The 26,125-nt window shown below is 39.4% G+C and overlaps 1 protein-coding gene across 20 annotated transcripts in view; it reads right to left on the bottom strand.

The window, feature by feature from the left end:
* Window positions 1–610: 610 nt before the first annotated feature.
* The window catches only part of DTNA (dystrobrevin alpha), a 221,150-nt gene continuing 195,635 nt past the window's right edge, over window positions 611–26,125 (bottom strand). For 10 of the 20 annotated variants that reach the window (XM_015617773.3, XM_015617774.3, XM_015617768.3 and 7 more), the window contains 7 exons: window positions 23,166–23,262; window positions 21,870–21,887; window positions 17,733–17,892; window positions 14,862–14,951; window positions 14,187–14,355; window positions 13,349–13,481; window positions 611–4,146 (listed from right to left, as the gene is read on the bottom strand). In XM_015617773.3, the coding sequence (XP_015473259.1) occupies window positions 3,991–4,146; window positions 13,349–13,481; window positions 14,187–14,355; window positions 14,862–14,951; window positions 17,733–17,892; window positions 21,870–21,887; window positions 23,166–23,262 (823 nt within the window). In that variant the 3' untranslated portion in view covers window positions 611–3,990. Of the gene's footprint in view, window positions 4,147–10,060; window positions 10,106–13,348; window positions 13,482–14,186; window positions 14,356–14,861; window positions 14,952–17,732; window positions 17,893–21,869; window positions 21,888–23,165; window positions 23,263–26,125 lie in introns of all 20 variants that reach the window. The other 10 variants (XM_019005628.2, XM_019005632.2, XM_019005629.2 and 7 more) reach the window with 3 other exon arrangements.

Here is a 26,125-nt window from a genome sequence, read left to right as displayed (position 1 = left end):
GTTGCAATTATCAACAACTATAAGGAAAGACATCTTGAAAGTGTAATTGGAAAAACAGGTTTTGTATTCATCTGTAACAGAAGCACGTGTGACTGTGTATGGTAAAGCCATTCAAACATGCCTGTTCCAACATTTTGTTCCTTCTAAGGCCAGAGAAACACAATGGTTAAGAAAAGAATTACACTGCTGCAGATAGTTTAGGTTCCTGAGAACCATGTACCACCTTCTAAGCTTGTAACAGGCACCTTGTCAGGCCCCGATGTTTTCTGTTTATGCTCGTTTTCATTGCTGTTATGTGGATTCAGGGGCAGGTGTTTTACAGATGGGGAACTTCATTTTCAGGCTGTGAAACTGCTAAAGATATGGAGAATTAAGAAAGGAAGAAAGAAGAAACTGCTTGGGCCACTGAAAGCAGGGGCTGCTTGGTGCCAAGTTCAAAGTGCTGTGGAAGGTGGTGGAAGGAGTTCTCTTGTAAAGTGGTAGAGGAGACAAAAACTACTTGCTGCACCACAGGGATACACTTTCCTTCCCTACTGAAAAAACCGGGTTTGGGCTCCATGGGACAGGACACCCAAAACCAAAATAAGCCACAAACATGATGCTCCATAAATTCCTTTTAAAAATCTTTTTAATGAAGAAATAATTCCATTCCAAAATATAGACACACAATTAAATAGTTTAATCACTTCAAAATATAACATGTCCCCAGTAGGTTCCAACACACACACACAAAACAATACTTAACAGCAATACAAAAACCCCATACAATAGCAGTTCTGTTACAATACCAATGAATATCGTGACATCTTTAGTGTCTCTGTATCTGTCTCAAGTGGTGTCAAGTACAGTAGTTTTAAAAATGCGTTGCAGTTAGTAGCCTCAAGATGTAACTCTTCGTACTTTTTTTTTGGTTCAAAGGTAAAAATGCCCTTTATTCTTCAGGACACCATGGAGTGCTTGTTGTTCACAGCTCCGTCTGCTGAATTGAACCAATGTGATTCCAGCAACCCGAGGTTGCAATATTTACAAGGTCTATCTACAGTAATTGCCAAGAACCAATAAGGATGGGAGAAGATGATGACTGAAAGTAAAGGCAGACACACTTATGATAAATTATGATGCAACAATTTGGCTCATGCATATAAGAAAATACATATTATATCACAACAAAGGCCACACACCTTTTTATGCAGTTTAGTTAACATTACTACTTACAGACAACCCATTCTCCACCTTCGCTTTGGACATTCAAGGACCCTATACATCTTCACATCCCTGTCTCCTGATTCCAAACCACTGGTTTTCCTCCAGTGACAGTAAAACCACCCGGAGTTTTGATGGCTGTTGGTGGGCCATTGGTAGTTAAGAAAAGGGCCGTACCAGGGACCTCTTCTGTAACTGTGTTTGTTTTAATGACCGCAAACCACAACCAAAATAATATTCAACAAACAGACAAAGACCAGCTGGGTGAAAATGCAGCCAGCTTAACAGTTGGAAAAATGCTTAAAATAGATGTTTGCAGAGCTAAGTAAGAGGTGCTTCATCTCAGAGCTCCAGGGCACAAGGGACCCAGAACTCCAACTCTAAGGGATCATCTTGTTGACACCAGCCTAAAAGAAAGATGCTAGATTGGCCAACTTCAGTCCTTACTCCTAGCTTGGAAGCTCTTGCAATGGATTTAGTCTAATGCATCTATTTTAAGTGTGGTGATAATGAGCACGCAGACATTAAGGTGATGAGAGGGATCTATTACTTTGGGTACAGTTAAACATGACATGGGTTGAATTAATCAGCCATTGCATGTAGCTGTGTTCTAGCTTGTTTTCTCCCTGTTCAGGAAATGCTTGCCTGGAATCCTGAGCCGACAGCAATGTCTACAGGTTCACTGGAGTAGCTTAAAACATGGAGTGCTAGGCACTAGTGGAGGCTAACTCATTCCTGAGAGGAGGTTGGAGGAGAGGACAGTGGAGGATATAGTGCCTACCTTTCCAGGATAGCACATACCCCAGGAGAAAAGACCAGTGATTGCAAAAATGAAAAGCTTACATGAAGGTATCTGGATCCCTTAGTATGCATTTAGATGTCTGAGAGCAAGCCCAGATCCACAAGGATATACAGACAAGAGATCTGCATACATAATAAAATGATATGAAAGTGAAAAATGGCAGCAGCTCTTTCATACAGATACTCATTCCCTAACACATAGTGCCCAGGGAAACAGCCACGAGCCTGGAGAATGCATGCAAACAAGTGGACTTACTGGGTCGAGCTACATAGCAATCTCACGTAAATACGGCAGCACACATCCACGTCACCATGAAAGCAAGGACAGACAAGCCACGTTAACCTGCTTTAGATGGGTATCTCATCACTTGCTGTAGGCAAACTGTGCTGGTGTGAAATATCTGTATGAAACACCACTGTTTGCAGGGCTGTTAGACAGTGTCACTTCAGGTCAGCCAGGTACTGGAAGCCCAATACTGTATTAGGGCAGTGAAGTTACCTTGGCACAGAGGTGGCCCTGAGCTAACACTGGACAGCTCAGGAGGGCCGGATGGCCAGCACAGAACACCTCCTGGTGCCCCTGCCTGGCTGATGCTCCAGCTGTCCCTGGCCTGGCTCTGGTTCCTCGGCACACTAGTGCCATGTGCCACAGAGGTGTCACCTTTGTTTCAGAGCAGGCTGCTCTGGGGAGCACGCTGATACTAGTTTGTGTCAATGCCTGCTCAGGAGTATCTGTAGGTTTGTAGTCACGGCAGAGCAAACACTTTTCAGCCAGCACCTCATTGCCTCACCCTGACTAATGGCCAGGTCAGTCCCATTTCTCCTGAAATGCCTTAATACTGGAAAAGTACTAAACTGGACGAAACTCCAATTCTGCATCTGTATGCCTGTCCTTTCGAAAAAATCCACTGCTCTTCTTGTGCTTTTCACTGATCGCTATTTCTCCATCCAGCTCTGAAAGAGTCTCACCACACATTTCCAAGAGGGCATGCAGAACATCTGGTGGCTGGCTAAGGCAGTACACATTCGGAAATCAAAAGAAAACAGTTGCAAGCGCACTTTAAGCCTGTACATTTAAAGCTGAAGGCCTCGAAAATAACATAATGGAAGGGGGTGGGGAGTAAGAGGAGGGGCAGAGAGATGGAAAGAGCTGGTTTGTTGAACACATGCTTACTAAAGCTAAAACATCAATGAAACAATACCATGGAGGATTATACGTAACATCAGTCAGTTCAGGGATCTTATGGCACCTGTGGTTTATAAACAGCTTTAGCAACGAGTATTTCAAAACATAGTTCACAGTTTTAAGAAGATCTGTGCTGATTTAAAAACTAGATTCTATATCATTTGAATGTCACCTTTTGTATATGATATCTATTTGGAAAAAAAATATTTACACTAACTTCTATGGCTGATTTGTTAGATTATTTTGAAAGAAACATTCCTAAGTTACACATTAGCCCTAAACTAGAGAAGTTTATTATTATTATTAATTATATTATTATAATTTTTAGTACATTTTGTATAAGCCTTAATTTAAAGACTTGCAAACAAATTGCAAATATAGTCTGGTACTTTTTTTTGGGCTACTAGATATATACACTCAGGACTATAATCATTCAGTGTTAAATGCATAATTGTCGCTTTTTATTTCTCCCGTGGAAAGAAAAATGTACAGTGTATAGTAAACTGATCTACTAAAATCTCAAAGTATTCAGAAATCAAATTTCTAACTATAAACAGTATTGTCATTGTAAACTGAACAGGTTCAATATCATGTGCAAAGGGTTTATGTGAGTTATTAACAGCGCTGCCGTGTGTGACAGCAGCACGCGCATCAGTCTGTTTGCTTCACCAGTAATGAGCCATGTTACAGAAGATGTAGCTAATATAAGTTAGCTTTAAACAAAAGTCTTGTTGTCAAAAAACACACATCTACAAACTACAACTCTTAGAACAAAAGTACTGTGCTACAGTCCTCAGAACTTAGTTATGTGATTTTTTTGTCAAGAGACGCTGCACCTCTTGGTTCCACTCTTCCGTGAAGTTCGCAGCTGAGTTTTCTTCATCGTCTGTCCGAAAGCAGCTCTCCTCATCATCAGTTCGTACGTAGCTTTCATTGTCTGTCTGACTGCAGCTTCCCTGTGGAGAAACGTTTATGGAAGGTTTTTAAAGGGTGCTGGTTTAATGTGCTGCAGCCATGCAGGCAGAGCAAGCAAAGCCTCCAACTGCTGTTTTATTGGGAGAAAAAGGGAGCTGGCCAATTCCTGTGGTTATCTCTCAAGGAGTTAAAAAAGGAAAAAAGCCATTCTAGCTAGGTGAGCCATAGGTATTGGAGCTGTAAATAAAAATTTACAGGGCAAGTGGGAAGTTGGAAACTTTCCTTGCCATGGGCAAGAAGACTGTTGCCTGCTCTGCTGTGGGACCTTGGGGTAAAACTATGTCTGCACTGACATAGATTTGCAGTGTTCCCATTTTCCCCTTTCACTTTCACCTTCCAGACTGCTCTATAAACAGATTATTGAAAATGAAACCATGGTTTATCTGCCTTGTGCAGTGTTCAGCCACTTGATTTACAGTCATTCACCATCATGAGCCTCCCCTCACATGTAAATGTCTTGTATGTTTTACTGTGTCTAAGAAAACCTGCAGTTACTTGAAAGGATGATTCTGGATGCTACAGCTTATGAACAACCCAATCCACTGGCACACCAGTTTCTGCTGGTGCTCCTCTGTATCCTGAAGCATCAGTGAGTATGTTAAATCCCTACATAAGAAGCATCAAAGTTTTAGTTGGTAATAGAAAATGCTTGGTAAGTTACTGCTGCTCCCTCTCAGAACTATGTCAGGATCTACAGTTAGGTAATACTGCAAACTTCTGCTTTTGGCACATTTATTGTAAAGGCACTGTTTACACATTTGACCCTTCCTAAGTTAAGGAACACAGCCCTTTTCTTTTGAACTACCTCAGAGAGAAAACCAATCTGCATTGCATGAGCTATGATAATCACAGCACAATATACTACTCCCCACACATGAATTCTTTTCTACTCATTTCAGGCATAAAGCTGGTCTAAGAGATGGGAGATGAAATGCAAATTACTCTGACAAAAATAGTTAAATTAAATCTGATGAATGAAGAAAGGTCAGGTTGTTTAGTTTGCTGCTTCTCCTTCCTGAGACCATTTGATTGTATTAATTATTCAAGCACAAACACTTCCACCCCACTCCTTAATACCTAGGCATGCTAAATGGTATGATGATCTTAATTTAGTGTCTCCTTTAGTGTAAGATGGTTACAAAAGCCAAGCATTAACATTTTGTTGATAAATGCAAAGGAAACCTGCACTGCAAGTCTAATGAGAGTTTCATAAAAAATTTCTGAGGTACATTTTAAATGGTATCTTTTAGAAATAAGACATGCACCTGTACCTCTTAAGTCTGCAAACTAATTTGGTCATTTTAGCAAAGGCATGTTTTGCCCTTCACAATTCAGACAAAACTATACAAATGAAAGGCATGGAAGAGGTCAGTTTTCAGCTGGCTTCAGGTTATGTAAATAATAGAGTTATTTAGGCTGGAAAAGATCATTCAGTCCAGCCATTAACCCAGCACTGCCAAGTCTCACCACCACTAAACCATGTCCCCAAGTGCCACATCCACATGCCTTTTAAATATCTCCAGGGATGGTGACTCAACCCCTTCCTTCAGCAGCCAGTTCCAATGCTTGGCAGCCCTTTTGGTGACAAAATTTTTCCTAGTACACAAAAATCTCATATTTTGTGATGGTACCATTATAAACCACAAGAGTAAAATAAGAGTGGCTTGTGAAACATGGGAAGCATTAAGAAGCATTGACAGTAATGTAAGTATTTGGGTTTGCTTCATATTTTCTGGATAAATTACTTCTCTTTGGTGGACTGTGAGAAGTGTTATTCTAAATTCTCCCCAGGCTTCTCTCTGTTCCACAGCCAGCACTGGGATAGAAATATTTTCCTACAGGAAATAATGAATACTAATGAACCTTGGAGCTTCAAATTCACTGCAACATTTTGGAAGTGTCAATATTAATTCCAAGTTAAGACTCACATGATTTGTCATGATATAAAACTGTTTCTAGACCTCTTCTGTTACTTAATCCACAGATCCTTTTCTGTTACTTGTCATTCAGTGATTTTTCAAAAAACAACCCTATCACTTGTGTAATTTTAGAACTGAATTCACAAATTTAAGGTCCTTCTTCCCTGTTAACTTGGCCACAGTTTTTTAGAGCATTTTTTACACCTACATGCTAAGAAGAGGAGGACTTAGGGAGAAAAATAAACCAAAAAGAAAAGAAAACCAAAACACAGCTGAGTGAATGTAGCAGACATTTTTGAAAATTTCTGTGCTGTTATCCTCCTGTTATTTTCAAATGGAAGGGTCCAGATAATGCTGGCTTTTATGTATTTATTCAAGAAAAACCCAGAAAGACTGGACTAGACTGACCACACCATCTCCCTTGGCCCATGGGTTCTAACACCTGACATCTGATAATATTCCTAATCTCTGCTGATAAACATGAAAACAGAGGTTCCAAAAAAATGGCAAGAAATGAAAAAAAATATGGAAGTGTTACTCAACACAAATTCTGTCCTGGAAAAACAGTCAAGTTGAAGACATAGTATTTTTTAAGAATGCATTCATATCACAAATTTGAGAGGATTTGGGTTTTTTAAAAAAATCCCACCTGTTTCCATACAAACCATTCAGTCACTTTTGCAATGGAAAAATGTCACCCACAGACACCCAAAGCCTCAGACCCCACAACGGTTCATGTTATAAGGCTGTGAGAGAGTGAGAGGGTTTGGAGTGGGAATGGAACTGAATCTTGAACTGAAATTATGTTTTTGTCAAGATAGGGAAAATCACAGTTAAAATCTGAGAACAAAACCTGCAACAAAGCCTTTTCTCTGTACTCCCTCTCAGTGGATGCCTTAGGTCTGATTTCTGTTAGCTTTTCACACCTTCTCTCCTATTGTAATAATGTGGATATATGAAATACGCATGACCAATTCAAATGTATGCCAGCACTAAGAAAGTGCAGCTTTAGAAAATCTAGGAAATTGCAGGTCTTGTGAGGATATGTCCACTGCACAAATCAATAGCAACTAATTGAAAATGACAACTTCTCCACCAGTTTATGAAATGTAGGCTTTCTGCTCCCACTGGCCACCCTTTGCAAAAAACCAAATGCTATCAAGGGGATAAAGGTAAAATAACATCCAAGTTGCAGTTTCACCTAATGTCAAGATATGCCTAGTACCTGCTGAAAACAAGCTGAAATTCATGCTGTTGCTTTACTAAAAATAAAACAAGCATATTTAACATAAAAAGTAAATTGAAAATGTTATTAAATTATATTTTATATATTACTGGAATCACTTGCTCTCTTGGGCATTTATTATACTAGATGCTATTTAAATTTAAACGCTATTCTGGAAAATTGTATATAGCACTTTTAAAGATGCAAATGCAAACAGATTGCAAAAATCATCAATCAAATAACATCAACTTCAGATGAATGAGGAAATGAACAAAACTCTGTAGCTGGCCACCAGCAGCAATATCATTCATAAGGAGCTACAATAAGCTGATCTCATTTTCCCCATCTTTGGTTTGCTTGTTTTTTTATTTTATTTTTATTTTTTTTATTTTAATAAGCACAAATGTAATACTGGTGTGAGATAAAGGCTTTCTACTTCCTATGGCCACCTAGGGCCATACTGACTGTATTCATACCATTATTGACTTAAATAAGGGCTTAGAAATAAAAATCTTCATGCAGCTTCTAAGCTTCAAGCAAGAACCCAATGAAAATTGCAAAAGCACTTTACATACCATGACTGGTATAAACTATTTTGAAGTTATTTTTTCAGTGCTGTGTGAAATGAAAGTACCAAATAAAATACAGAAGATATGACAGACTTCCATATTCACAACGGAGTGAATCTTGACAAGATTCACTTACCGTGTGAAGATGTGTTTGTGAAAAAGTACCATAATACATTTTGTTCTTGTGGCTATAGGTGAAGTGTCAAGTCCACCAGTTCTGGATGCCAGTTTCTGTAGGGCTGGGCTTTTATAGCTCCTGCGAATGTTACAGTCTTTGGTACTGGCCAAAGTGCTTCCCTGGGGACTAAAAAGAATTTCACTGTGAAAAATCTTTCTTTTTGACAAGGTTTCAAAAGTTATCCAGGAGATGAAACAGAATCTCAGTCTCAGATATCTGTTAATTTGAGACAGGATATATATTTTCAAGAAAGCCAGGCTTTTAGGGCAGTATGTTTCCCCACATAACTATGTTAACACTGAGTCCCAACAAAAAAGGAAACCTTAAATAGAACTGCCTGAGTTTTGTACTTCTAATTAAAAAGGGTTTTTTCGACTTATTATTGCAAATTATAATTATACTCAGCTTTATTTAAAATTTCCACTATATACACAGTTATACATGAACATTGTTGTTGGAAAATCTACTTTCCTTTTCACATGACCTGATCTAAAACTGACAACTGCACCAAAACAGAGTAAGAAAACTTATTTTTCTGGCTGTCCATGTTTAGGAAACTGTACATGGCTCACGTTTTTAACAAGACTACTGAGAAAATGAATGTAACCTGAGGAGCAATGTTAGGAGAATTTTTATGAGCAGTTATTTGGTGTTTATAGTACTCTGGGTATTGCAGTTTATTTGCTTTTCACATCCAGTTATTCTGCTTCATCTGCAAGAGACACTGAGACAGATAATTTGCAAATGGGTACACTAGCTGCTGTTTTCACAAGGTACACATTTTAACAGTCAAATTTTACTGTCATCAGAAGACACAAACCCCTTGAATCAGGGTCAAGTTTTAGCATTAAAACTGCCATATAAATAAGGAGATCTTGCATAAAACATGACACAAAATCTAACAATATGGGTTCCTGTTAGAGTTGGCACAGGCTAGTTCACTGGTTTTGCTCATTTGAACATGACCCTGCTCCCAAGCTCCAGTGTCCATCTAATTGTTGACCTCTGCTTGCTTTTAGTTCTGGCTTTGATGAAGAGGCTGAGTCTGCAGACCAGAATCAGATCCCTATTCTCATTTCTCTTCCCTTTCCGTCCCCATTAGCCCATGGTTCAGTGTCTCAGCAGGATGTACAGCACTATCTCACTGCCATCTCCACAGCAGGGTACTGCACTCTCCTAGAAAGTCAGAAATGCAGAGTCCACAGCTTCAGAAGAGGCAAGAAGAAACGTTTGGTCTCCCATTTCCTGGGCAAATGTTCAGAGTTAACAGGCGCTACTTCATAAAAATAGATGCTGTCTGTCTTCCTGAAGAGAAACACAATTGCTGAACTTGGCAACAATCTCAGCACTGCAACTATGAGATCGGCATGTAAGGAACATGACCTGAATATGGGACAGCAGGGAATTCATAGATTTTGCCATATTTCTGAACTGCCAGCTTCTATCCAGTAGCTGAGTGCCTTCCACTTGGATTGGGGCATTTTAAACTTCCACAACACATCTGAGAACACCTCTGTAGTTAAAAAGCTGGTGGATTGCTTTCTTTAATGTTTGCATAAGTCTCGTTTCACACAGTAGAGTATAAGTTCTGATTTCATCAGAAATTATTTATTTCAGTTATTTTAGGAAGACTAAAGCATTGAAAGGAATTAAACTCAGGTCTCCTGAAATGCAATCTGCTTCCTTATCTTCTGGATAAGGTTCCTCTGTACTGGCTAATGTATTTGTCATCATCCCCAGGGATGAATAAACCACGTTCTCACTCTGATGGTCAACAAAGGAAAAATATAAAAAGGGTGATGGCTTTACAGGAATCCTTGGGACTAGGACTACAGATCCATAAATTAGAACTGATTCAGAGAGATTCCAAGGCATCCCAACAGGTTAAAAAGAGAAAAAAACAGCATTGTCACATACAGTCAGGTGCCACAAGATGCACTGCAACTGAAATGTATATTATGAGGATTAATTCCAAACTTTCTTCTAAATTATAATAATACTTACTTGAGAGGAGAGAGAAGAATATTGCACTCAACTTTGCAAACTGACCTGTAGATAACAAAGGACAGAAAACAGGAAGATGACAAATTAAGCCTGTGAGCAGCCAGGCAGTGTATTATTCTGAAAAAAGCCATGCACAAGCTTAGAAATAAAGGGAACAATTAGGGACCCAGAAAATAAACCCAGTGAAAACTGTCTTACACAACATATCAGCAAAAGACTGTACCAAGAACAAAAGTGGAAACAGATGTGGGAGGATACACACTGTTAGCATTTACACTTGTGCATTAAATGTGTTTGGGTTTTTTCTGATGTAGATACTTGTTATTTACAACATGCTTTAAAAAAAAAAAAAAAAAGAGAGAGAAAGAAGCCTCCGCTAAGATTTTGTGTCCCTGATTTCCCTATGTATCTTTTTTTTTTAATACTAATTTAGAGTTTAGCACAAAAATCTTTCTTGGAGACAAGGTGACACAAAATAACAAGAGTGGGTTTGGGCCAACCACCTTTCATGCCACACTACATCTACATGTCTTTCTAGATGTGCTGATTTTACATGAAGTGAGACATTTAATAACATAAAAATGGTTACCAGATTGTTATTGAGGTGACCATTCTGCAACCTTAGTAGGAGTTCCTCCTTGCAGATTTTTTCAGCTGACAATTGCATTATGATAGCTACAGGTTCTGTCTTTTTTTGGCAATCCAGATGAATGCAGTGTATATGTGAGTACAAACAGTAAACCAGCTTGCAATAAATTCCAATGGTTTGATGCAAATGAGAATAGTTGACCTGGCCTCTGTTCAACAGGACACCCTAAACAGAAATTTTCCAATTTTCCTTTGTTTTTCCAAGTAGAAAGCTGTGGCTTTTTTTAGAATACTCAGTGATATTAGTAGAAAAAGGGATAGAAGAGCAAAATACCACAAATAAACAGCAAATTGCAAAAAACAACTAATACCTAAGAACATGTCTCAGAATCAACATATGACACTCTCCAAACAGCTCCTAATCATTTTAGTAGTCCCTTATTCACTTAAGGCCTTTTCTTGCTTCCTTTAAACCCATTCCCTAACTTAAATGGCATCACCCATCCTGGGAAGGACCTCTCATGCATTGCCATTACATGCTTTGGGGCTGTGGTATCACCTAAAAAATAGACTCTACTTGCAAGTTACTACTGTCAAATCACTGCCTGATAGGAGTTGACAATGTCACAGACAGTAAAGCACATCATGAAACATCTTTTGAAAAAATGCTGTTAAGCAGAACTTGTCTAGAACGAGGACTTTCTATTCCCTCAGTGAATATATTTTTGACAAAAAAAAAAGCTTAGCTTTTTTTTTTTGGCTGGGAGAGTGTGTGTGTGTGTGTGTGTGTATTGAGTTTTTTGTCTGGTTTTGTTCCCCTAGTTGTACAACAATGGGGAATAAACTTCATCGTGTGTAGTCTTGGCTCACCTAAATTCAGGAGTTTTATTCTGATGTTAATAGGGAGAAGATTTCCTCCCCTTCTCATGGGAATGTTGGTGGAAAACAGAACAAAAACTATTTTGACTGAAGCAAGAGTAACACCTAGTGCCATCAAGTGAAATGCATAACCTCTGCCCTTATTTGCAGTGCACATACATACTGGATTTTATGCATGTACAAAATCCCATAGAAACTTTTGAAACTCAAGTAACATTGTTGCCATATATTGCACTTTCATACTGTAATTGAAACAGTCAAACTGGTCTGTTGTTTCTGAAGAAAATGGAATTTTTACCAACAAGAATAACATTTATTATTTGATGCCTGACAGCTGTGACTATTTAGGCACTTCTTCTCTAAACTAACAATTACTTTTCATTACATCAACAGTAGCTGTTCATCTTGTTCAGAAGTTCAAAGGCTGTGATTTTTGACATTTCCTATCTTTGATAAAAAGCTCTCACAATTCCCCCTATGTCACTTGCTGTTGCCTTAGTAAATGATCTGTAACAATCCTGCTCCTGCTGTCATGTCCTTAAAGACCTCTGCAATGAGAAGACTTTTGGTAACCTACCATGGGCATGCAGCAGGTCTGCATCAACAAGACATTCACATCAACCTCAAAGTTACCTCAAATTTTGGTAAGATTCAATGAACTTCTACAAGATTAACCTATCCTAGCAGATTTACAGAAAAGAAGACCAAAAGAGCAGCTGATTTTCATTGCAACACAAGCCTGTCAGACACAGATTGTATCCAAAGTGACCAGCACTGAACACTAGAGGAAAATAACCAGAAAAAAAAAAGACTAGATTTTATTAGCTTCTAGATATCAGCAGTATAAATAATTCTTGCCCATAAAGTGAATTTGAACCTCATTTGCAGACATCTGATCTCTCAGAACATGTCTATTTTTTATTTTCTTTTAAGCCCATTTAGTATTTTATTTAGGGGTGAGGTCCAAATTTGAGCTGATCACCATGTGGGAACAGAGTTATTTTTGCTTGCTTTAGCTCTGCTCCCAAATAACTGAACTAGATTTTCTGTCCTATTGACTCTACTTCCAACTTTATTAGAAGCAATGTATTTTAAATTCAGATATTCAAAATCAGAATAACTGAAAACATGGCAACAATCTGCAACACCAGGTAGAACTGGAGACCATGATGTAGATACAGGCATCTACAGAATTCCAGCTCTCCCTGGCATATTTTCTTTACTCACACTCTTAAACCAATGCCCTTTGAGAGCTTCATCAGGGAGGTGTTTAATAACAAATCCCCAGGCTTCTCTGCACCAGATGCTTGTTCAGTACTTGGTTCTCTGGAATACCATTAGTTCCAGACCCTTTTCTGTACCTCCAGATTCTGACAATGACAGTAACACACAGATTTGCACTTGAGCTTCAGTTCACACTGGAGAAACCCCTTTTTTGCTACTGGAGAAAAAAAAAAAGGATATGAAAATAGCAGGACATCTTGATACCACCAACCAGCACCTATGGTAGTGGGGAATGAGATCCAAGTGATTTGGTAGGCATGGGAAGAGAACAAGCTCAGAGGCAGTTCTGTCCCACCTGGTTCACTGGTACCCTTATGGACTACTGCTGTGTGCCTCAGGCACGTGGTCTTCTTGGATATGCACAAAGGCTGGATGCATGTGGAAGGGTGGCAGCAGTTTTTGGAATGTGGCTGCTCTGATAACCCAGAAGAGATCACACCCCAGGACCCAGGGCTAGCTAAACAGCACTGGGCACCTGAGGGCCATCATCCGTTCTCACTTATGGAGAAACATGGGCAGCAGGTCATCTTCTCCCACCTGGTACGCCTCATCCTGCAGCTTCTGCTTCAGGTACTCCTCCATTTTCAGTTCATTCTCCAGCTGGCGGACAGAGTCGTTCTCGTAATTTTCGTCATCTGCTCTGACGTAAGGGTCTCCATCTTCTGTAACCCTGAAGACAATTATTAATAAATAGCCTCCTGAGATGAATGATATTCAGGATCAATAAAACTCCCCTTTATTGTATCTAGGAGGACTATGGGATACTTCTAGTTAACCACATGCTCCACTGGTTAGTATTTTCCTGGCAGTGGAGAACACTTCTGTTATTTCCCTCTCTCATGAAGTACACCAAAGGGCATATTCTGCTGAAGGCACTCCCCCTAAGGAAATAAGTAACAAAAGTTCTCAATAACTTCATACAAAGAGGCTGAACTAAAAATAACTAGAAAGATGCCTATTGTCTCTGAAAGGAAGGATCAGGTTGTAAAAATCAATCTGCTTGTTCCTCAATTGAGTAGGTCAATAAAAAGCATTCTGTCTTTTCCATTTACACATTTCTCCCTTTCCAGTGAGCCCCAACAGGTCCCTCAGTCTGGATAAAAAGAGAACAGGACTTCACAGCATGTTTGGGAAAACAGCTGTCTCGCAGCCTCCATGCTGTTCCAGGCTGGATGTGACAGCTCACTCCTGAGGGAATCCCAAGTTCCTGGCTTTATTGTTTACAGAGGCCACTACTATGTAACCATGAAGCACTTGGATTTAGGGCTTTCTTTTTTTTTACGCAAATAATTAAGAGGGAGAGGAAATACTGTGTGCTGCACACTGTTTTCAGAGGCAGAATGAGATCAGGAAGGGGTGTCAGGCAGGTACCCACATGTCACTGCGGATGGAGCCAGTGGCAGCAGCGCTGTGGATGTACCCTGGCTTCCGGGCATGGATCTGTGCCAGGAAAGCCTTCTCAGATGTTGGGGATGGAACCAGGTCGTCAAAATGAGTCCGTCCAAACTCAGAATCCACATTGCTCTCTGTCTCGCTGCCCACTTCTGTGAAGCAAGAAGTCACATTTAACTTTCACAAAAGTATACTTGCCCATTTCTTTAAGCATTTCTTTGCCTTTCCAACCGAGAATGCCGCCTCCTCACAGTGAATAAAAGCACATTATTCTACTTATATTGGCAAAGCTTATAGTTTTCTTCTTATGGTGGGACCAAATACTGAAGGTTTTGTTTATCTCAGTTATTAGGTTGGGTATTTTAATGGTAATACCACAGACTGCATTGTACAACAGGTCCTGTATGATCTATACTAAATCTAATTGCTAAAGAATGAAATCCTACTCCATGTGGAATCACAAAGTTTTCACTGTATCCAACTGCACCTTTATATCCATGGCTTTGAGAGCTGCTGAGTTCCAGAAGCTGTTATGTAGGGATTATTTTAATAAAAGCATAAAAAGCTTTGAAGATACGTATCTTCCTACCTCTCACTTTTTTCATATAAACATGAAATGTCACTGCGGTGACTATTCCCCATCGTTAGCCTCACTCACCAGAGTTTAGTTCTTTTACCAAAGAAGACATGGTGTTGGTGATTGAATCTGCTGCCACCAGCAAATCGTTTCTTAGGTTTCGTCTTGCACCTGAAGCAAGAGATGGACAAAGCACAGTGTTACTATTGTTCACATGACATATGTTTTACTGTTGGAAGCAGTTTTGACCCTGCTGAAAGCTGTCATTGTGATAATTCAGGGTATCAAAGTCCTCAGGAGAGGCACGTGCAGAAGAGTTCTCTGCAGAAAGGCCTCATTTACTTATGCTGTATGCAAAAGCAGAAGCCTACCCTTATGCTTCATTTAATCACAATGCCAGATATGTGGAGATTATTCATTGCCATCAAGCTTGCATTTGTTTGGTGACACCAGCAGACCAGGCCTGGAAGATTAAATCCAGCGTGAACTCATTTACAGTGCCTGTGGGGGAGGAGGGAAGAAATGAAGTGTTTTCTCTAAGCTCCCACAGCTCAGTTTAATGACACTATTATTGCCAGGTATTTGCCAGATAATTATGGCAAATGTTGAAGAAACACACTTGACCTCATCCCTCATCAAGACTATATGGATTTCTCTTCTCTGCTCCCTCTCAGCCTCTCCTGTAGCTCAAGGACTTTCTTGTATATTCTGTAATTTACTGTCTCTCTCTCACTGCCCCCAGCCCCCCTTGTTTTTTTTAATAAAGGAAGCACTATTGCCTTTCTAAACAGCCCCAGGCTGCTTTTAAACTCTTTCTAATAACGCATCTAGAAGTGTTTCCCTGCTGAACCTGGCAATATTCCCTTAAACATCAATCATGAGAGATCCTTGTGAGCTGCATGGAATACTCCTTCCTTAGGAAGACTCTGTGGGTAATTTGTGCTTAACTTCCTCAAATCTCAAACACAGATAGTATTGTTGAATAGCTGAATAATCAATATATTCCACAGAATCACTAGTCTTCCAAATAGAATTATTTACAGGAATCAGCTACTGCAGATTTTTTAAAACTCAATGAATGCAAACCAATACATTTTAAAAAAAATTCTCCAATTCTAAAGAATCCTAAAGAGGTTTTTTTTTAATGCATCCACTAGCAAATAGTTACTGGAATGTAAATTATAGTAGTTAAACTCTCTTGTACACACACAAAGACAATGACTCCCTCTATAAAGTCTTCCCAAATTTGTGTTTCTGAACTATTGCAAATGCTGTGAAAGAGAAACAGAGACAATGAAGAGAAAACATCCTTTAACCATGGCTTGTCTGCATTATGTAGGCAGATCTCTGTTGGTGCAGCAGAGAATGAAGCCATAAAATCTCAGCCCAACCCCCCTCACAAAGTCATATGTCAAAATGTGGCAGAATGCTGGCTTCAAGTTCTTTGGGTTTGACCTTCCCATCTAAAGCTTACAGTAAATAATGACACAAACGTAGGTATTTATCAAATGCTGCAGTTTTAAAATGTGATCACCTTACTTCTTATATTGCTTTTGATCTTCAACAGAAAACGTTTTTACACTTAGAGTGCATTTGCCTGAGGCAGACCTAGCATTGTTTATGGATATTTTATTGTGGCTGCTACATTATTTATCTCACTCTTAACTCTAAAGAAGCTGTCCCATAACAGCATAGGACTTTGGGCTCCACACTTTTGCCTGTCTTGATTTTTCTCATAGCAGAAAAAAAGGAAAGTATATTGCCTGTTTTTCTTTTGTCATAGAAAATGAGATTAGCTGCAACCCGTTACACTGGGACCAGGAATTGTGCCTATGTTCAATACTTGAATTTACCAGCACTTTAGGAGAAAGTTCTTGATTGCATTACAGATTCGACCTTGTCCAAAAATACACACAAAGACACAATTCACAGGAAAATCAAGGGGAAGGCTACTGAACTGGGTTCCTGGGAAGAAGCCTGCCTCCACTGTAGCAGAGGAACTTCTGAGCTTACATTTAAACTTATGTTTAATTTGTGCTACGAAAGAGGAAAAAAACTTGTTCAGATAATAGAATTACAATTATGTAAATAATTTAGAGAGAGCAGATTAAAAAAAAAAGAAAATTTCTTCATTTAGATAACACAGACTAGTCACTTTCTGTGTTATTCAACACAGTAATTTAATTAGTGGCCTTAGAAATTCAAAAGAGTTTAAAATTTATTCTTACTTGAAAAAAGAGTGGGAAGGCGATGACAGTTTTCTGTAAATGCAAAGAAAGGGTTCACCTAGACTTTCTGACTTGATTCTTGTCTAGTCTAACTGGACCCTTCTCAGGCCCAAAGCAAAAAAGACAAGTGATGGCAGTCACAAGTTGTGTCAAGGGGTGTTCCAATCAGATAGAAGGGCAAGAAATTTACACAGTAAGGATGGTGAAACACTGCAACAGAGAAAATTAATAACAGGAGCCATCTAGAACTCAGCTAGTAATGGTTCTGAACAGTCTGATCTCACTTTGAAGCCCTCTTTCTAGGGGCAGAAGGGCACAGTGACTTACAAAAGCCCTTTTCACCTGAACTAATTCTACGACTATATCATTTACTTTTAGCGAAGTCTTTATTTAAAATGAAACACACTGACAATGCTTGGTGAGGTCAATAGCAACTTTTCTGGTTAACAGAGCAGTGATGACTGTTCTCACTCTCTTGCACCAAAATTCCTTCTTACCCCAAACTCCATTAATTGGCATTGTTGTCTAGTTTCTGTTACCTTGACAGCTTGTGTTGATGGCTGACAAAGTTGATTTTCAATGGCAAAATGCAGGTGCCACAGACATTTTTTGTTTTGTTTCATTGCATGCAACTCAGAAGCTCAAGTACATTTACTCAGTAACCACAAGAAATAATGATTCTTCAGTCTCTAGGTGCCTGACACAAGCTATTAATAAGACTTACTTTGTGCAAAGGCTTCCTGCACATCTCCTCCCACCCCGGTCAGAGAGTCCTGAGGTGCGTGGGTCGGGGTGGAGCAGGCAGAGGCAGACCTGATGGGCATGGGAATAGGCCGGCTGATGGTGTGGCTGGGTGAGGAACGTGGGGAACCTGCCCCCTGCGTCTGAAAAACAATCAAGGGGTTAAACAGGGGCTTCGCAAGAGCCTCCTTGCTGTCCTGGTCACCCATCCCTCAGCTTAAAGGCATTGTGCTATTTGTAGATCAGTTGGGTAATGTTAATTTTGCTAGAAGAAATAAACCAAAGTCAGTTGTTAGTTGGCAGCAAGGCTTCTCTGTAGGGAAACAGCAAGTAGGAAAATATGAGTCAAGATCTGACTTCCTTTAAGCATGGGAAAATGTCAGGCAGCTAAATTAAAAAAAAATCCAAGTTAATAAAGACCACACTACAGACCTGTCTGTCCTCTCCCCTCTCACTCCTCCAGTTCACATGCATATCTGCTAAACTGTAACCCATTCTGGCTGTGAGAAGGGGAAAGCTGCTGGCACCAACATGGCTTTCAGCCTGGACAAGGAACTGGAGCAGCCCTTTTCAGCAGAGCCCTGACACCAGAGCTGATCACAGCCTTGCCCTTCTCCCCCTCCAAGACAAGTTCATGGTACATGCAACCTCTCACTCACATAAAGTCTGACATTCGCAATAAATAATACAAATTTCTGCTTTTTATTTGGAGCTAGAGAACTATTTAAGCCACTATTAAATTATCTGCTCCACAGGACATACTCAGGCACTCCCAAAACACTGTGGGGATAGGGCAATATAAATTCCTGCTATGGGTTCAGCTGCTGAAAGTGAAAATGTTTTAACACCAGTCATATAAATGTCATGCTGTTAGCACCTCACCATTAGCATCACTTAGCTGAAATTCAAGCAGACTTTACAAAATTGCAATTTTTACTAATGCAGCTAGGTGAGTGATACCAAGTGACAGAGTGCTCTTCTCAGCCACTGTTTCAAAGTCCTGGGAATGTGTATCCATGTAAGAAAAACCTAATGCTGGAGCCCACACCAAACCGCACCTGGTTTTTGAAACCCAGTGTTTAGCAGATGCCAAGGATGGAGGTGGCTCGAGTGCTTTTAAAGGGGAACTGCAACACAAGCTCCTGCTTGTTTTCAGTCAAAAGTGACCAGAGCCCCTATCTTGGCTTTATTTTAAAAATACAGGAGGATTTCTTAACTCTTCCCATGTTTTTGACATTTATTTTTACTCTGTAATTGGTTGCCACTGCAGCAGTGATTATGTCTGGCAATATGTTCTAAAAAAGACAAGAGCAGGCCATTGCAGGATGAGTGCAGCATTGCCCTTGAGATTTTTATAAATTCTTGGCCTGGACCATAAATAATGTATCAGAATACTAAGCTACTTGTTCTTTTATCCTATCACCCCTTTCTAAGAGACATTATCACCTAAAAGCCATCAAAGGCAAATTAGGTTTATGAGAAATAAGCACATTACTGATGGAAGAATGGAGGATTTAATACTTATAATTTCTTTAGTGATTAGTTTTAGAACATTTAAATGATGGATGAAAGACAAATCAAATATATAAAGGCCAGATGCTCTCCTGTTTCTAGAATCATTGATACAAGCTCCAGCAGAAATAGAGGTATTTAGTCCTCCAGAGGAAGGGCCCAGTGCAACTTGGAGACGCTCCAAGGTCCTTGCTAGTCATAAGCCCTGCACATCAGGCAGGGCATCCAGGATCTACAGCTTTCTTCTTTCATGCCCCAATGGAGCACATTTCATCCTTACTGCAACACATTCATGAAAGAATTTTTGGTTCTCAGCTCTCTGAAAGACAAGTGCCCTTTTTCACTTGCCTTTCTCCTTAGCTCCCTTTTGCCTTTGATCTCTGGTCTGGGAATATCAACAACAGTGGGAACTTTCAGAGAAAAATGAGGAAAAAAAATGGACAAAATTTGCTTCCCATCATCAAGTCATCTTCAGGACTGGACTTCATAATAGGCCTTTTATTTACTAAAAATAACAAATGCCTGCCAGTGCTTCTGGGCTGGAATTACGAGATGTGAAAGCTGCTGCAGACCCAGTGCTTACCCTCTGTGTGCTCTGCAGCTATGACTGAGATCTTGTGTTTATGATAAACAAACATGAAATGTTTGAATAAGATGAAGCATTCAGAGTTCCTTGTCCAGGAAAAACCTCCTCATTTTTTATACTATTTGGGCAGTATCAGACAGAACTGATGAACAGCAAGTTGAAATAGGAGGATAATAGCGAATGCCTGACTTCAGAGAGGTGAAAAAATAATATATTTTATTCATCTAGATCCACCTCAGCCCAGGTTTGTGGAAATGAAGTGGTATTAGGATTGGATTCCTGCTTAATGGTTATCTGGAGAATAGTGGTTTTCAAAGGCTGGATGTAATGGTCTGAAATCTGCCTTAACTTCTTGGTAAGGTTAGCAGAGAAGACAAGCATTGAATTGCTCCCAAAGCCTGACAGCTCTACCAGCTAAGGACTAAAGCATGCTGAAAGGGGAGCTACCACAGCCACCGTGGATATTTGGATGACTTCAGCTTTTGTGTTGTGCTTGGTTGCAGCTATCAGTGTTCTCATGCCTTCCAGGAAAATTTTGAGCTATTTTATTTAATTCACCATCCCTAGTCAAATTGCTACAGCTCTTAAGTTAACTCTCGCTCGACAGGAAAGTTTTCCCACTGTCAAGTGTCACGCATGCCTAGCATAAAATGCTTAAGATGAAAATTTGCTTTACACTTTTAGCCCATTGCTCCCTCTGCTGGGACTGAACTGGGATGACATATGAGGAAATCACACAGCCTCATCAAACGACAGGGATGTGAAGAACTCATTATCCTTTCTTAAGGAAGGGCAAATGAGAAATAGATAATTCATAAGCATTAGATGAATTGCCAGGCTGCTCATTCCAATTGAATTCCTCCAGAAATTAATTTAATCCTGTTTCTCTCAACAGATCGTGAAATGGCATAGCATAATGGGGATCATTAAATGGAAATGGTGACAGTAATTCTTTACTATCATCACCTGGTATTCAGTTGAGGCTATTACTCTTGGGGGAAAAAAAAATCTCATAAAAATACCTCGTAGCAGCCTGAAAAGGTGCTTTCACTTACGCTGTCCAGTGAACATTTTATATGGTAAGGTAACTCCTGTCACACTGGAAGCTTCTCTTTTGTGAACAGAGCTTCAGAGTAAAAAAAAAAGACAGCCTTCATATGGAGGTGATATTTGTTCAGATTTACTTTTTTTGTGTGCAACAAACTGATGCTCTACAAAAATTAGCCATGTTGGTTTAATGAAGGTGAGCATTACCTACAAACTCTGCGTGCTGTACCACACACAGAACACATCAGACTTGTGACTGCACTTCTGCTGATGAAAGCAGAAAGAAGTGCATTTTGTTAAAATGAAACACTTCTATTGAACTCATAAATCAGACTGCTCTCTGAAAAGTGCCTTTTTTAAAAAGCCTAAAGTATTTCCAAGATCCAGCACAATACTGAAAAGCTCTGAAACAAATAAGTATTCTAAAATTTACTATTATTAATGTAAATACTTCCTCTTTTTGATCTAGGTTGCAGAAAACATTTATTTTACTGAAGACACATGGAACTGTTAGCATCAATGCCAATTTTTAAAGATGTGCACACTATGCCCTGACTTTTTCTGGACAAAATGGGCTTTCAAACTCATTGCCCTTGACTAATTTAAGCTCAGTTATGTTTTTCTTGGAAGTACAAAATTTCTCATTACTTTTTCAAAATGTTATCTATTTAATTCATATTCTAGGTTGGTTTCACTACATTTGAGGGGTGGTTTCTATATCTTACATGTTTTAATTTAGAGGAGTGAGAAAAAGATTCCTTGTAGCCATGACTCACTTTCTAAGCACTAAGTTGTTTCATTGTGAAAACTGCTCCAAGACACTGATGTGGCAAAGAACTGCAACATATTAATTTTGGTCAAAAGAAAAAGAACAGGCACACACACACTTCTCAAGCAAAGGAAGTAACACAAATCACAGGAACACAATCACATTTAGGAGTTAGTAAGGTCTTCGAAGGGAAGGTAACTTGCTACCTGTTTCAATTCTTCTTCCTAAAGAAAAAGAGGATCAGCACATGAGATGAGCCAAGGTGTAAGTGAAGAACAAAAAGCCAGATTTGGTGCACAGGATTAAAGGTACAATCAAGATAGCTGAAGATATGAGACCAGGTTAAGGTCCCACCTCTGCACACTTTGAAACATCAGAAAGTGTGCAGAAAGCTGCTGTCATTTCCTACCCCAAATTTTCTTTGTCCAGGCAGTGATTAACAGCAGGCAGCCTTCACTGCTAGTTGTGGCACTGCAGCATTTCATGGGTAGAACAAAAAGTATCCTACCTTCCTCCAGCACCCAAAAATCTGCTGGCTCTTCAGTGGGCTCTGCAGCTGAGGTACCACCAATTTGTACATTGTGGCTGCAGAAGTCTGTGTCTGATGATGGGCAAGTGACATATAGTGTCAAACTCATCCTTTGGATGCATATGCATGTCACATCTTAATGGAGGCATGTTGCTAAATGGATTTCAGTGAAATTCCTTCTGCTCTTATTTGAGCCATATTTGACTCAAGTTGCACTGAACTTTCATGAACTCATTTGATCTGCCATAGACAACAACAAAACATACTCCCATGCTACTCAGGGTGCTTTCTTACAATGTGAATTTGTGACATCATCTGTCCTCTGAAGCACACCAGGTAAAATAGGGCTGCAAATACAAATACATCTTCCATTTTACCCTAGTCTGTCTTTCAAAATGCTTTTTGATATCTTCATTCTTAACTGAGATCCTTTGTTGAGACATGCTTCATCTGTTTAACAAGGCCCTGCTTCTGTATCTGTGTAAACGAAACAAGTGCTGTAGGGAAAGCATCTCAGAGGTGAGAGAGATAGATGTGGTTGTCAGATGACTCATCTGAGAGAACCAGCAACTGAGTAAGTTAAAGAAACTTTAATTTAAGGGTGAAGCTAAAGGAATTAGCCTAGTGATTCTGTACTGTCAGCTGCAGAGAATAATAGTGTGCAGTGCTGAGGTTTTTTCTTAGAGCAAATAGTTAACTTGTTTTACGCATTGGTTTCTTTTCTTTTTCTTACTCCTCTTAGCAGTAGGTGACAATGATGATGCGGCACTGCTACAGGAACAACATCATCTGAGCATTATCAGAAACTCCTGAATTAAAAGACCAAGGCAAAAAATAAAAAGAGAGGGAAACACAACCAGATTTTGTGTGTAGAAACAGCCAGTTTCTGCAGAATTCTGTGATTACATATCCTCCCTCTCCTCTCTCGCTTCACCTTGTGTTTTCCTTGGTAGTAACAGGTGGAGCTCCTTACCTTCAGCAGTTTCATGAGGCCTTCTAACTGAACCATAAGCTCCCTTCGGCTTTCCTGGAGAGCAGACATCCTCTGTTCCAGCTCATCCTTCCTCTGTCTGAGAAACAAGCAGATCTGATCAGAGCTTACCCCTCACAGCAGCAGCAGCTTTTAACTGCATCGTTTTCCCAGCTCTACTATGAGATACATGCCTACAGACCACAGGAAAGCAAACACACTGCAGGAATTCAGCACAGGGCCTAGAAATGTGGCTATGTGAAGGCTAGGGAGTTCCCTCTTACTGGGAATCCTTGTGAGACTGAAGAATGATTAGGGAAAAGACAGACACTGACACAGATCTTTAAAGAACAAATGGGTTCAAACAAGTTTGTGTTATATTCCCTTGTGGAAATGCCTGGTAATTTTAGCTTAGGAACTCTCTAGTCAATAACCTCACTAGCTGTCAGGAGAAATTAAAGCCATGCCCTGAAGGACAGGAAATTACAGCAGGGGCACTGTACACAGTGAGATATGAGGGAAGCTAAGAGAGTTTAGAAATTCAGACAAAAACCCACAGTGATCTGCTTTTGTTTCTCTATATTTTTTTTTTTCCCTGAAAGCAAAAGGAAGACTATCACATAGTAGAGAGAAAGCTGCTTGAAATTAGCAAATTAGCTCTTTGTTCTCAGAGTTCAGTGCTGGTTGCATGACTGTGAATTCTGAACCACTCCAAGTGTGACAGTTTCTCTGAGTCCCCAAAAATCTGAACATCTTTGATTCTCCACAGCTCCATTTCACATGTTAAATCACTAAATTGTGGGAGGTCCCCACCTAAAAACAAAATAAAATTGTTGCCTCTTGGAAGTTACAATTTAATTACCATTACTATTAAAAGGTATACATATTAGGTATATTTTATACTCTATTGCACTGCAAATAATATACAAACAGTAAGTTAGCCTTGTACTACCTTTAAAATATGACAATTTAATCCTAAATGGAAAAGCACTGCAACCAACAAGACTTAAGCACTTTTCCTGTATTTAAGGCAATATGAAACCCTGATTTAGAGCCTTCACTGTAAGTGAACAACTACAGATACAGTCAACATTGATTTTGACAGGACTGCTCACGTGTGCTATCTCTCACTTATATAATAGGATCATATAGTAACACTGCCAGGTTGCATTTACTCTTCTGAAGGATTGATCTATTTCCTGCTACAAAATGCCTGTGTTGGCTTTTCTTTTCCAGACACGTAATGGTTGGAAATGCTATGAACTATACAAAGGCAGTGGAGTTTAAGAAACTGCTAACAAAAATAAGGTCCGTGTAATTCAAAGTGGCAGGTCCTAGTACAGAGCTCTGCTGGGTTTTAGATTCATTCCACAGGGAGACAGGATCTTGCGGTGTGCACTTTACAGTCTACTCCTCAGAGGTTTTTCTCACACTGTACTCCAGAGAAGATTCTTGGAAGAAAGGGGTTTTGCAACCTGTCTCTAAGACAGCACTGGAAATGTGAAGGAATGCTGTGTTCAGGACCTCGTTTCAGTGAGTGCCATACTACAGCAGCTTGTGAAAGATGCTGGGACAGGTACCCACAACATGGTTTACAGATTCCAGCATTTCTTAACACAGTGTGAACTAAATTGCTATACAGCCCTGAGTGCTTCAAGCCTGAAAAATGAGCAGAGTAACAAACATAAATCAGGGCTGCTCCCTGAGTCGTCCTGTTTTACACATAAGAACAGCCTTGTGACAATCTTAAGTGTCTAGGAATGTGAGGTGGTGCCAAAATTCCCCAGTAAATCCTAAGTCAGACTTTTGCCTTGCAAATGGTGAACATTTCAGAAGGAATGCAAAGCAGTTCAGATCCAGAGATTAAAAGGTATTTTCTGTTTCTCACACAGCATATTAAATCAGGGAAGGTATAGTTGAAGAATTCAGTATCAAGAAATTAAAATAAGTGTATTATGCTTTATGTATTATGCTTTAGTATGTATATCAAAATTGAAAAGAGGGAAAAGTTAAGTAGTCAGCCTGCTAACGCTGCACAATCATTCCCCTTCTTTTTTTTTTTTTTTTTTTAAGTATAATGAATTTTATTAATCAACTACATAGAAAGGTGATTTCCTAAACCTGCTGAAAATAGACTTTCAGTTTGATGGACAAGAACTACATTATTGGTGTATTTTACAGTGTACACATTTTCATGGCAGGCAGTGTTATATGCCTCACACACACAATGCCACTTGCCTGTAGATCTCTAGAACTAATTACAGATTAAAATCACTCATAGAAATGAAGAAGCTAACTTGTATTTAGATTGGAAATACAAAGTAATAATTTGTGAATCAGAGAAATATTTTTGCATGGAAAACTCTGTAATAAAACTATTAAGTATTTATAAAGAAAAAAATGATCACAATTTCTTACAGTAATTTCCTTTGGATATGCACCAGTCCACTAAAATATTAGTTGTGTGAGGAGTGGGTAAGTGGCAGAAAATGTTCTTTAGTCAGGGGGCGGAGCAATCGAGCATTGTTCCAGTGGAATCAAAGTGCTTACACTCTCTTTATTCATATAGAGCATTTTGAATAGTTCTTACTGGATTCTCTGCCTCTCACAATGTGAATTTCAGGACTTTCAGGGAGCCTATGGATCTGGGCCAATGACAATTGAACTTCTTCAACATGATATACATGGAAATTAGTAAATCCATGTAGAATATTGTAACCAACATGCAATTACATCCCTATTAATGTTTTTAGTTTGGTGGGACAACTGGAGGTAGGAGCCTCTAAATCTTCAGCAGCTGCAGAAGACTTTACTCTTCACAGGATCATTCTGCAGCCTAGTTTTGCACCATGAAGAGAAATGACCTCTCCTTAGAGTTCAACACATGGGGGAAATTTCCAAAGATTAACATCTAATTATGGCTGTATTTTCATGTAGTTTTGTATTTTCTTTAGCATAAACTA

The sequence above is a fragment of the Parus major genome, chromosome 2 (genome assembly GCF_001522545.3).
Source record: "Parus major isolate Abel chromosome 2, Parus_major1.1, whole genome shotgun sequence".
Taxonomy (NCBI): Eukaryota; Metazoa; Chordata; class Aves; order Passeriformes; family Paridae; genus Parus; species Parus major.
Note: the sequence above shows the minus strand (reverse complement) of the source record. Positions and strands in the feature narration are given on the sequence as shown.